Source organism: Alosa alosa, chromosome 9 (assembly GCF_017589495.1).
Source record: "Alosa alosa isolate M-15738 ecotype Scorff River chromosome 9, AALO_Geno_1.1, whole genome shotgun sequence".
NCBI classification, from domain to species: domain Eukaryota; kingdom Metazoa; phylum Chordata; class Actinopteri; order Clupeiformes; family Clupeidae; genus Alosa; species Alosa alosa.
Genome location: NC_063197.1, coordinates 22,646,175 through 22,658,604, shown reverse-complemented (window position 1 = coordinate 22,658,604; position 12,430 = coordinate 22,646,175). Strand labels below are relative to the sequence as shown.

The following is a 12,430-nucleotide window of genomic DNA, read 5'->3' as shown; positions in this document are numbered from 1 at the left end:
AGGAAGGTAGAGAATAAATGCCAACCCCACACAGAGACATTATCCTAATCTGTAGAGGCTAATTAAAAAAGAACAAACACTTATTTATTCCAATTATTTTCATATCTCCATCCTCCAGGAAAATTGTTTGCACTTTGCCAAAGGCGCACCAAATTGCTGTCATAGCACAAAGACATTAGCCCAGAACGAAGGGTTTTACAGCACTTCTCCTACTGCTTGCCTCGTGGAGAAAAAAAACAGGGGGTTATTGGGCCGACTTCTTGCCATTGCATATTTTGGTAGTGATGTGTTCATTAGAGAGGGCACCTGTCAGTGGCTTACTTTGAGGTGGTCTTCATCCTCGGAAATGGTTACCTGGTCTCAGAACTTGGGTAAAGCTAATGATCTGGTGAGGCGGCGCATGCCTTGCCCTTCTTCCCCCGAGGACCCCAGGCTCTTCACTACCTGCTGGGCCAGATGCTTGTGCACTAATAAAAAAAAAAACAGATCATTAGTGACAGCCTTGTTTACTTCTCTACTATAACCTCCCCAAGATAGATAAATAAGCAAATAAATAAATAATGATGAACCTCCTCTTCTCTTTTGCCTCTCAGAGAGTTTGGACGCTGGAAAGTGAACAACCTGGCGGTGGAGCGCCGAGACTTCTTGGACTCTCCCCTGCCCCTCACCCCTGAGTTCATGCGGAACATTCGGCTCCTGGGGCGCCGACCAACCACCCAGCTAATTACGGACAATCTTATTAAGAAGTATGGAACACACTTCCTACTGTCGGCCACGCTTGGAGGTAGGCAGCCTTTTATGTACACGCTCACTCATGCACCGCATTTAAAAGAAAGATGAATTTAATTAGCGTAATTACGCTCAGGTTGACAAAAGAAAAGCAATGCAAACAGTGCTTATGAGTATATACATTTCAAACACATCATATCCTTTAAATTAAGTAAGTTATTTGAATACATATTGTTTGTGCAACAGTAATGATTTGAGTTTTGAATTCAAAGTGTAATTTTTGCCACAGCTGAGCCATGCTGTTCCCGAGAACACAGATTTTTGTTCATAGCGTTGTTGGAGGCCGGGAGGTTGTGTGGTCTCCATTTCGGAAAGGAGATGAGATGATTTCAGGAACAAAGCCTGGACCATGTCTGGCATGGTGACAGAATGGGCTGCCGTTCCAAAAAGCCACACTTGTCGATTACTTGACATGGCTCGCCATCTCTGAAAGGTCATGCAGAGATAATAATGTAAAAAGTCCCACTCTGACTTATTCGACCTCCGCTCCTGTGCTGGCCGCCCGCCCGCCAAACAGCGCTGTGGTATGAGAACATGAAAATGAAGAGCCAGTAGGCCTGGGCTGGCGCCAGCTGTGGATCGGCGTGTCAGAAGTTGATAGTCTATCTGAGCCGAGCAGAACATATGGGAATCATAAAATAAATAATTGTCCCATAAAGAGTGGAGGCCACGCGTGCCTCTCGGCTGATGTAAACATGGCTAGGCAGAAAAAAAAGCCATCATATGCAACAAGAAAACAGTAACAGAGCCAACACTTGCAGATCTGAACCTCTGAAACGTGCCCTTATGCTCAGTCAGTAACAAGACTCCCACACTGATTTATATTATTGAAACTGATGAATAAACATGTATTGTGAATCAGCCAAAGTTCTGTTGATTTACAAACTAAATCAAATACGTTCCAATTCACTGTAGGCGGTCATAGCCTTTTGTGATAGTTGCTATAATCAAGCTTGCTGCATAGATCTCCATGTTTCAAAGCAAGAGTTTAAGTTCAAGTTCATATTCAATTTATTTCTTTGTACAATAGACAATAGACACAACACAATAGACACACTACCATACAGACAGATATGCAGAAATAAGAGGGCTATGCAGTACATATGAAGTTATGCTTGCCGTACACTGCAGGCCTACCTCTGTTCCCAAATAGTGAGTGATCCAGAAGCTCATGCTGCGTGCCACTACTTGATTCACCTTGCCCTAATTTTGAAGGCACAGATATGCAGCACACTGGTACAAGCTGAAAGCGCATACAATACAATACAATACTTCTTGAGTGCTGCGCTTTTTTTTATTCGTCCATGAAACTCACCCACTAGCAGAGTTTCAACCTTGTATGTCTTTTATTGGCCGCTGTCTGTGTTTGCAGGAGAGGAGGCCTTAACTATATTTGTGGACAAAAGGAAGCTGAGCAAGAAAGCCGAGCTGAGTGACTACTCCAGCAATGGCACGGCTGTCACTCTGGAGACACTCCACCAGCTGGCTGCCTCCTACTTCATTGACAGAGAGAGCACACTGCGCAAGCTGCACCACATCCAGATCGCCTCTACTGCCATCAAGGTACACACTGCCTGGAAAATAGCAGTAGGAATGAGCATTCTACCGACTTTGTACGGTTTTAATTACAGTAAATCCTGTCAAGGCAACTGAGCTAACCTTAAGGCATGAGAGTACATATAAACATAAAAGAGTACAGATTGCAGTGGCATGTTGACCATTTGCCATATGCTGTGTTTTTCTCAACACTCATAGTCTTTTCTTAAAGATGGACGTTGTTCGATGAAAACTTTGCGTCATGGCTTGAATGTAACTTTGCAATATTTCGGGAATTGGAATCTACTGTATCTGACCTTGCCCCCTCTCCACACGCTGTTCACTGCTGCAGCTGACACGCTAGCTTGCTTGCCTGCGTTTAACGGCCATGATAGCTTATTTCACTCATTATATGTCTTGTAAACCATTGCAAATATCATACTCACATGTTACTAGGTTAAAGTCTTGATTTTTCCCGGAAGGTGGTCTTTAAGGTTGCTTTGAGGGTGAATTTATTTTTGATAATGAATAGGCTTGGTTGTTGATTGGCCACTTTGGGAGATCCCCTACCTACAGTATAGCACTAGGAATGTAACACTTCTTAAAGGACACATTCATGGTATGGTCAGAGCAAATGCAAGCTAAATGAAAACTCTTTGACACAATAATTAACTGTATTTTTAATATGTGTGCACATGCATACCAGTCAAAATTACTAAAGTACACTGTGTACGCTAGCTCTGATTTACTAATTAGTGTTACAGAAGCACATATATTCATGTTTAGTATAATGTACTTCCATTAATGAGCACTAAGCTAAACATTTGTAGAGCTGCTAGTAAAAGAATGGAAATTCTAAATGTTTTAGAACAGAGGCAACAGGTTCAACAGGTTAATGTTACAATATACTGTATATTTGCAGTGTATCCGGAGTGTATTTGTATTAGTGTATCTGATTTTTAAGGCTGCCTCCATATAAGACATAATACAACATATAAGACATAACACAACATATAAGACAGGACAAAAGAAAGAACAGGACAGACAAAGAAAGAACAGGACAGACAGGAGAATAAGATGGGGGGTGGGGGGTTAGTCCCAGGAGATGGAGAAGGAGGGGGCTGGGAGCATATTCAAGTTCAAAAGGCGAATAGCCTCAAAAGTAAAGGTAGCCTCATGTAAGTGATCCTGATATTTGGACCCTAGAAGATTCATTATGCATCCTCCTTGTAGTCCTGTAAATGGTCAAATATGAAAAACACACACACGCATACAATTGACAAATATTCCAGTCACCTTCATGTACACTTGTGACATTAACTTTTTTGAGCAAAAAAAGAATGCAATATCCGTTCAGAGAAGACTTGACATTTGAATTATTGTGTCAAGGCATATTCCAGTAATGGTACCTTTTTTTACCAGGAAATTGTTCAGAGCATTTTAGAGTATCCTCCAGAAGACTGCATTACTTTTTGAGTGTGCTGTCCTCATTTGCACTGGCTCTTTATTCTTTGCGTTTGCCCGTATTCTGAGAGAGTTGTTTCTTCCGTTGCACAACTGTTTTGGAGGTTAGACATTTTTATTACCACTTAGAGGGCACTTCTCAGGTAGCGCACTAGTGTTTGTCTGAGACTCGGCCGAGGTGATTCTTTTGTGAGGAGGAGAGGGCTTTCATGTGCGGCGCCTCTTCCTTGAGTGGCAGGTGCAGCCACCGAGGCGAAGAGGTTCGGCTCTATCAGCGGAGGAGAATGAATCGGAGAGGTGGGGGAGAGAAGACGCGGCGAAGGATTCTTCAACACATGCATCATTTCCACGGGGCGTTGACCCACACTCGTGGGACAGGCAGGACTAAGCGTTCTGCCGTGTGGATTTCAAATTGAATGGGGTCGGGAGTGAGGGGGGGCTGGAGGGGGGCAGGGGGGATGGAGGGGAGGTGGAGGGGAGGAGGGGTGGAGGAGGGGTGGGCGTGGGGGTTGGTGGGGACTGAGGCGATACTCTCTCCCGCAGGGTTCTGTGGAGGGGAAATTTAGCAACTCATTTTAGGGAGGAAAAGCCTGTTAGCGGGCTGGTGTACTGGGACTCTGCTGTGGCAAATCAGAGTCTGCTAAGAGTCCGCCATGCGTCCCGGTAGCTCGGCTATGCTTAGGTTGTTTATCTAACACATAATAGCTCAAGCTGTGTCTAAGCGGCAGGGATGATTTTTGTTCTGATTTGACAATTTCCCGACTAAATCATTGATCGCGGCAAACCTCCTGTCGCCTGACTACCACCCACCGAAATGTGTAGTGACAGGAAGAAGGTGTGATGAAAACTTCTTAACAATGCCCCCCCCCCCCCATCTCCACCCTGTGCACCTTGTTCATTTTATTTTGCCTTCCTGTGCCAAATTTCATCTTCAGAAGGCAAATGGCAATAGACCTCCTGTTTATTTCCTTCCCCATAGTGAATATAAATGAACGGGTGTAGCATTTGCTCTTTTATGTCAGCACTGTCTGTTTTCTCTATGGTGTGCGAGTGCAGATTGTAAGTACGTTATCCAAAGCCACCAAAAGCATTTGGCCACATGAACGTTGGAGAGCCATAATCTGCCATTTGTGTATGGCAGTCAAAGGAAGGACATCTGTTTTTTTTTTTTTTTTTACAAAGTAATGTAATGCTGCCCTCCACTTGTTCACCAGTCAACTTCCTTATACTGTACAATATGGGCCATCATATGGCTTATCTGATAATAATAATAATACATATAGATTTTAGAAGGAAAACATTTGGAGGGGCCATGTTCAGTTACATCAGTTTGCCATGGCTTGGCTGGCACAGTCCAGAGGGTTAGCACTTCAGTCAGTGTCTCTGGTGTGCAATTGTCTTTGAGGCTTTGTGTCTCAGTGTCTCACCCTCGGGCAAACCCCAATCAGTCAGTCGAGTGCCTACGATGGCTGGATGTCAAGCAGCAGAAATGTCCCGTTCCCTCGGAAGCCCGCTATATGTTACAAGGATACATTTATAAGTAAGTAAGTAAGTATAAGTATATATACTCTTTTGATCCCGTGAGGGAAATTTGGTCTCTGCATTTATCCCAATCCGTGAATTAGTGAAACACACTCAGCACACAGTGAGCACACAGTGAGGTGAAGCACACACTAATCCCGGCACAGTGAGCTGCCTGCAACAACAGCGGCGCTCGGGGAGCAGTGAGGGGTTAGGTGTCTTGCTCAAGAGCACTTCAGCCGTGCCTACTGGTCGGGGTTCGAACTGGTCCGGCAACCCTACAGTTACAAGTCCGAAATCGCTAACCAGTAGGCCACGGCTGCCCTAAAAAAAAGGCGTTGTTGTGCCCTGGGTGGCAGCAGCCACGGCCCACACACGCACACGGTGTTTCAGTGTTTGCACACTGAATTTCAAACTACTAAGCATTTTCACATCTGATTAAGGAGATAGTCACAAGCATGAGCGAGTGTCATTACATGTGTCTCTGTGTGTTGAATATACTGTAGCATGAGAAAGCCAGGGGTATTTCTCTGACTCTGTGCTATAATGGATTTCTACAGAATGCTAGAGAATATAATATTCTATGGCCATTGTAGGGTTAATACCATTTTCTTCATTGGATGTTTCCCAGTGAGAACACATTTCTTGAACCTTCTAGTGGATTGTCCCTCCCTGCACTGCATACATATCCAACTTGTCCAGTAAAGGTCAAATATAGATGTTCCAACAAATCTTGGCCTCTCAGTGTACAGTATACGCAGATCTACAACGTGGGGTGGAGGGGTGTGCGGGTAAAGCAATGTGTGCAGGCAAGTGTATCCTCATTCCTATCGCTCCGCTGTTGGGTGGACAGGTGATGGACTGGCAGTGGCCAAACGCCGTCTCGCTTTATCTCTCGCTTCGGCTGACAAAAATGTTCTGACAGGCCAAATCAGAGAATATCTCTCCGAAATGATGAAGGTGTTCCAGCCGCACGAGAAAATGGAGAAACGGGAATCAATTAGACACGTTCTACCAGCTCGCAGAGCAAAGAAACAGTGTCTCCTATTTCAGATGCAAGAAGTGGTGGTGGTGAGGATGGGTAAAAAAGAAGAGGTCTCACCGAAATGGTTCTCAGGAAAGGTCAACGGAGATGTTTCCGTCAATATGGCAATGAAGAAATCTGGCCATTATTAAATTTCAGTGCGTCAGCTGCAGAGTATCTGAGGGGGCAGTGAAGTACAGCAGAAGTGCCTCTTTTTCTCTCAGTAGGTGGAACAGAATTTCTCTAACAAGAAATCTAATCAATTAAGTGGCGGTGGTGGGAGGAACAAATGTTTAAAGAAATGCACAGTGCCCTCTGTTCCCTACTCAGACTGCCATGATTCACAGTCTTTTCAGACATGGTGATTAAATGTAGTTATACAACAGTAATAAGGTCCAGTCAAGCTAATTATTCGTTTCTGATTGGACGAGGGGCATTCCACGACTCATGATGGGTGGCGATATCTCAGGGCATCCCCACTCAGACACTTTACCACTAGTAATCACTCTGCATTTTGCATTGAATTGTCAGATGTGAGCATTCCAGTCTTTCAAATTGAGAGAGCAACGATTTCATTATGTCACATTTGACAGTTATTGAGTCAGAAAATGGAGTAAATGAAGTATGGTGAATGTTCAGATGTAGAATGTAATGTGAAGACAACAAGTAAACAAATGACTGTGCACATATAGCTTCTCTCACTAGGCTGCAGGGTGACATTCTCCATTGCTTGGTAGCGGTAGGACTGCACCAAGACTGTTGCTTTTAGACAACAAAAATGAAAATGCACTGTAGAAAACACAATTTGTATTTAAACTGTGGAAGTGTTGTTTAATTAAAAAACAATGAGTGTGATCATGGCGTTGGTAAAGGATATGACCTCGGCTGGGGTTACCTGCAGCACTTGGCCCCCGGTCTCTTCCCTACGGCCAAACCACAGCCGTGGGTATGTAATTTACCAGCCCCAATCTCACTCGTGCCATAATGCTAAAAGGAACTGCTCAGCTACATTGTACAAACTATACAAAAGGGTATTCTGTATTGCCAATGTTTAGAGTGAGTGTGTTTGTGTAGGAAGAACTTAAGGAGAATGAATGAGGCGCAGAACTGTAGGAAGAACTCTGAAAGAATGAAAGAGTGGGGATGAAACAGCGGAACAAAGCATTAAGAGGGAAGAAGAGAGGATGGGGAGCTATAGATACAGAAGCTGCAGCAAGAAAAAAACATGCTTTTGGCATTACTATATAGAATATATCCACATTTTAAGTATTATATATATATATATATATATATATATATATATATATATATATATATATATATATATATATATGAGATGTTAGATAGATATAATTCTTCATGAAAGTGAAGATAATTAATTCATCTGTTTTAAAAACTAATTGTACACACACAAATGTGTTTGTAATGCTTTCTTACGCCTTGTACTGCCTACTTATGCCTTTTAAATATACTGGGGGGAAAAACAACACATGGTCTGTCTGTTGTTGCCTAGGTAACTGAGACCAGAACCGGTCCTCTTGGTTGCAGTAACTATGACAACCTTGATTCAGTGAGCTCTGTGTTGGTTCAAAGTCCGGAAAACAAAGTCCACTTACAAGGTATGTTTACACTTATTATTATTTTTTCCTTCATTGCAAACGTTGGGAACATTGCTATGTCCACAGTGGTATAGTGGCACAAGCTTGATCTCACAGCTGTCAGGCTATTATGGCGCACATTGTATGGCTGGTCCAGCAGATGGTTGTATTCCTGGATGGCGAGGAGTGCTGGCTGCAAGCATAGCGAAGCAGAAGAGAGCAAGGGGCCAAATCCAATAAATGTAGATTCACAAATGGTTCGTGGGATGTAATGTGATGAGATGACGGAGTATAGCCGAGCCAACAGTGGCAACGCATAAGTCTGATAGGTGTTGTTAACCACCACTGGTCTGTTAATTGGAAACTAAACTATTGGCCATTTTCCTGATTGCTTGCCTTTAAATGCCTTCAGGGCCTTGTTTTACACTCTTCCGCTGTCATTCCATGGCTATTTCTATGTCCAGCCAGGCATGTACTGTCACTAAAAATGAAAAACTTAAACAAGTTTATACTAGAGATCATTCTGCAGCTTAATTGTGCAAGTGTTCATTTATAGAGCCTGCTAATCTAGCACTTAAAAAACCATGCTTTATTATGTCTTAAATTACAGGGCTCCAGATCATTTTACCAGACTACCTTAGAGACGTATTTGTCCAGGCTGCGTTGAGTTACATTGCCTGTAATGGCGAAGGAGGGTTTGTCTGCAAGGACCACGATTGCTGGTGTGAGTGTAATGCGAAGTTCCCAGAATGCAACTGCCCATACATGGACATTCAAGCCATGGAGGAGAGCCTGCACCGGGTATCAGAGTCATGGGCAAGCCTCTACAAAGAGTTTGAGGACTCAGGTAATGGCCGAATATGAAAGATCAAAAAAATGAATTGTGTGTGGATGGATAATTAATACTTATTATTGGCACTGGACCATTTTCTCATCTAATTTCTGTGATAAAAACTTTTAGCAACCTCCAAATGCTTGGCACACTGTCAGCTCTCTGCAAATCAAGGCCCTGACGGGTTTGGATTGAGCAAAAAAAAAAAACAACACAGGTAGTTTATAGTATGCCCAGAAAGATTAATTACCTATAAAATGACTTTATTGCCACTCCAGCATTTCTCATCATCATAGTTACCGCAGTAATGGAATATGAACGAGGGGTTTTAATACAACATTTAGGTATTATTGCCAGTTAAGGTCACCCTGTGTGACAAAATATTGCTGAGTTGAAATGAATATAGCTGGATTTTCGGCCGTTGAGGTTCTAAAAGTGGAAAATCTTTTGAGGGACGTTGCTTTTTCGGTTTATGTTGTGAAAGCACTAAAGTGTGCCGAGTCGGAAGGAGAAATGTGTCCTTCTGAAAGGGATATAAAGACATGCAGTGTCCTGCTCAGTCAGCAGAAGAGAAGCGCTGGACCTGAGAAAGCATAAAAATATTTACAAGGAAACGATCCTCTTCCTGGCTTCTTGGGTTTTCCTTGGCAGTACAAAAGTATCACAAAAAAAAAAGTCTGTCTCTTGTTTAGATGTGTTGTCATGTCTGCTTGCTATATACTAAAGCACTTGTCTCTCTCTTTGCAAATAAAAATAGACGAATTCAAGACATTTCTGACGAGGCTACCACAGAACTTCTTCCTGAACACATCGACGATCCAGCACTTGTGGTCGCTGGATGCTGGCTTTCAGCGTCGCTATGAGCAGCTGGAGAACAGCATGAGTGCCCTTTTTAAGAGAGCACAGAGGGTTGTGTACAAGCTCTTCAGCCTCAGCAAAAGGTGTCAAAAGCAGCCGCACATCTACTTACCACGCGAGAGGTACGGTAAAAAAACAAAGTCACGTCTCCATTCCCGTCTGTCCTGCACTCTGGTCTCAGCCTGATCATTAATTGACCGATGAGATAATAACCATAGTTTATTCCCCTTGACTTATTCATGAGGTGATTATCAGGCTTTTTGGCAATGCTCAAATGCAGCAGCCTATCCCTCAGACATTTCCCCAGCAGGTCTGGATGGGCTCTTTTTGCCTTCAAGTAACACAGAGCACTTGAAAGACTACTCGTTATCCCACTTGTCGAAGCTTTCACATAAATGAATAGGGTGTTATGTGACTGATTTTAGTTCCTGGGGCCTGTTATGTCTGTTTTTTATGTTGTTTGTTGTTTGTTTGCTACAAACAATTACCGTGGAAAATGCCCCAGAGAATGAGTGCCTTGCTAAAGGTGTAGGTTTTTGAACGTTCTAAGTTCCGCAACAATTGAAGGTTTCTATGTTGAATTCAATGAACCCAGATATTCTTTAGAACGTTCATTTCTCAACATTCCCGTACTCCTTTAAGGGTTAACCCTGAAACACACGAATGAACACCTCCCAGTCTGTCAGCTTTGCTCAAAAGATCCATCTTTGCTCCTAATTACGCCGGCTGTGTTTTGGGAATTTCAAGAAGTACAGAAGTGAAAATAAAGGCATGCAACTCTCTAATAAGATAAATGAGGTGTTGCTGCTACCATGGTCTCTCCAATTAACATGCGAGTTATGTCTTTGTAAAACACGCAAATAATCACAATATTTATCATACTTTTTGGCAAAATGTATGATTGCAATCACCTTCCCGCCGGCAAGAAACAAGCATGTCAAATGAGCAGTCAGTAATAGATGTGTGTCCTCTCATTTGTTCCTCCACAGACCACAGGCTTACTGGCTCAACTATTTCCAGTCCCTGCTCTACTGCTCCGAGAACAACCAGCTGGGCTCCTTCTCCGAGGAGCTGCACATGTGCATCTGCGCCTACGAGCACACCTCCTGCCAGGTGCCCACGCCGTGCTCCATCGGCGAGGCCGGAGCCTGTGCCTCCTGCGCCAGCGACAACCACACCCGCTGCGGGAGCTGCAACGCTGGCTACATGCTGAGCCAGGGCGCCTGTCGGCCCATGGTGGCCGACTCCACGGAGAACTACCTGGGCTTCGAGACGGACCTCCAGGACCTGGAGCTGCGCTACCTCCTGCAGCGCTCGGACCGGCGCCTGGAGGTGCACGCCATCTTCATCAGCAACGACATGCGCCTCAACAACTGGTTCGACCCGTCGTGGAGGAAGAGGATGCTGCTGACGCTGAAGAGCAACAAGTACAAGTCCAACATGGTTCACATGCTGCTGGGCATATCCCTGCAGATCTGCCTGACCAAGAACAGCACTCTGGAGCCGGCGCTCACCCTCTACATCAACCCCTTTGGCGGGAGCCACTCAGAGAGTTGGTACATCCCGGTGAGTGAGAACAGCTTTCCAGACTGGCAGTCTACTAAGCTAGATCTGCCCTTGGAGTGCTTTAACTGGACTTTAACACTGGGGAACAGGTGGAAGACCTTTTTTGAAACCATCCACATATACTTGCGGAGCCGCATTAAGGCAGTGGGCCCCGGAGTCAACGACAGCACATATTACGAGCCCCTGGAGATGGTGGACCCGTCCAGAAACCTGGGCTACATGAAGATCAACAGCATCCAGGTGTTCGGCTACAGCATGCACTTTGACCCGGAAGCCATTCGCGACCTCATACTGCAGCTGGACTACCCATATACGCAGGGCTCGCAGGACACGGCCCTGCTGCAGCTGCTGGAGATCCGGGACCGGGTCAACCGGCTGTCGCCGCCGGGCCAGCAGCGCCTGGACCTGTTCTCCTGCCTGCTGCGCCACCGGCTCAAACTGACAGCCAGTGAAGTGGTGCGGATCCATACCTCGCTCCAGGCCTTCAGCACTCGACTGCCCAACTCCCTCGATTACGAGACAACAAAACTTTGCAGTTAAGAGACAGCACAGGTTCCAGAGGAGTTTAGAAATGAAAGTACCGCTGACACACTGAGAGTACAGGAGTAAAACTCGACTCAGAATGAAACATTTCTTTTACTGTTGGGTTTGAGAGAAACCCTGGTCACATGTGGCAAGTGTAAATTGCACCCTAGCCAATAAAACGTAAATTTACAACTCAAATTCTGACATACAGTAAATCATGTCATGTCCTTAAATCATCCTGTTGAACCGTAACAACTCATTTCTACTATGGACAATTCTGAAGTTGACCTCATGAGAGGCACAAAAAAATGTGTATGTTTGTTTGTAACTTTTATATGCATTCCTTTGCTTCAGTGACTGTGCACTTTCCATGGAGAGATAAAGTAGTGTAAGTATGTTTTGTACATATATTGTTATTAAAACATCATGGAATAATACACTGTAATACTCTTGTATTACTACACATAGTCAGTTAAGGAAAATGCAACGCATATGTTTAGGATTACACAAGTGACTGCCTGATACCTTACCAAGGTAAGTAAACTAATAGTAGGAGATCAAAAAAGCACTGAATCTATAGAGTTGGGAAGGAGCCCGGAAGCTCATAGTTTTCAGTGTTAGCATTTTAACACTTAATGGTTCCCAAGAAAAAAATCTCTATGGGAAAATGAATGGGTTTTTTGCAAATTTGGCATGTAAGGGAAACAACAGCAGAAG

General features: G+C 44.1%; 1 protein-coding gene across 3 annotated transcripts in view; it reads left to right on the top strand.

Moving 5' to 3' along the window:
• brinp3a.2 (bone morphogenetic protein/retinoic acid inducible neural-specific 3a, tandem duplicate 2) overlaps positions 1 to 12,150 on the top strand; it is a 25,507-nt gene extending 13,357 nt beyond the window's left edge. For all 3 annotated transcript variants that reach the window (XM_048252727.1, XM_048252724.1, XM_048252725.1), the window contains 6 exons: positions 594 to 784; positions 2,162 to 2,352; positions 7,848 to 7,953; positions 8,543 to 8,779; positions 9,522 to 9,744; positions 10,612 to 12,150. In XM_048252727.1, the coding sequence (XP_048108684.1) occupies positions 594 to 784; positions 2,162 to 2,352; positions 7,848 to 7,953; positions 8,543 to 8,779; positions 9,522 to 9,744; positions 10,612 to 11,728 (2,065 nt within the window). In that variant the 3' untranslated portion in view covers positions 11,729 to 12,150. The remainder of the gene's footprint in view (positions 1 to 593; positions 785 to 2,161; positions 2,353 to 7,847; positions 7,954 to 8,542; positions 8,780 to 9,521; positions 9,745 to 10,611) is intronic.
• Positions 12,151 to 12,430: the final 280 nt, after the last annotated feature.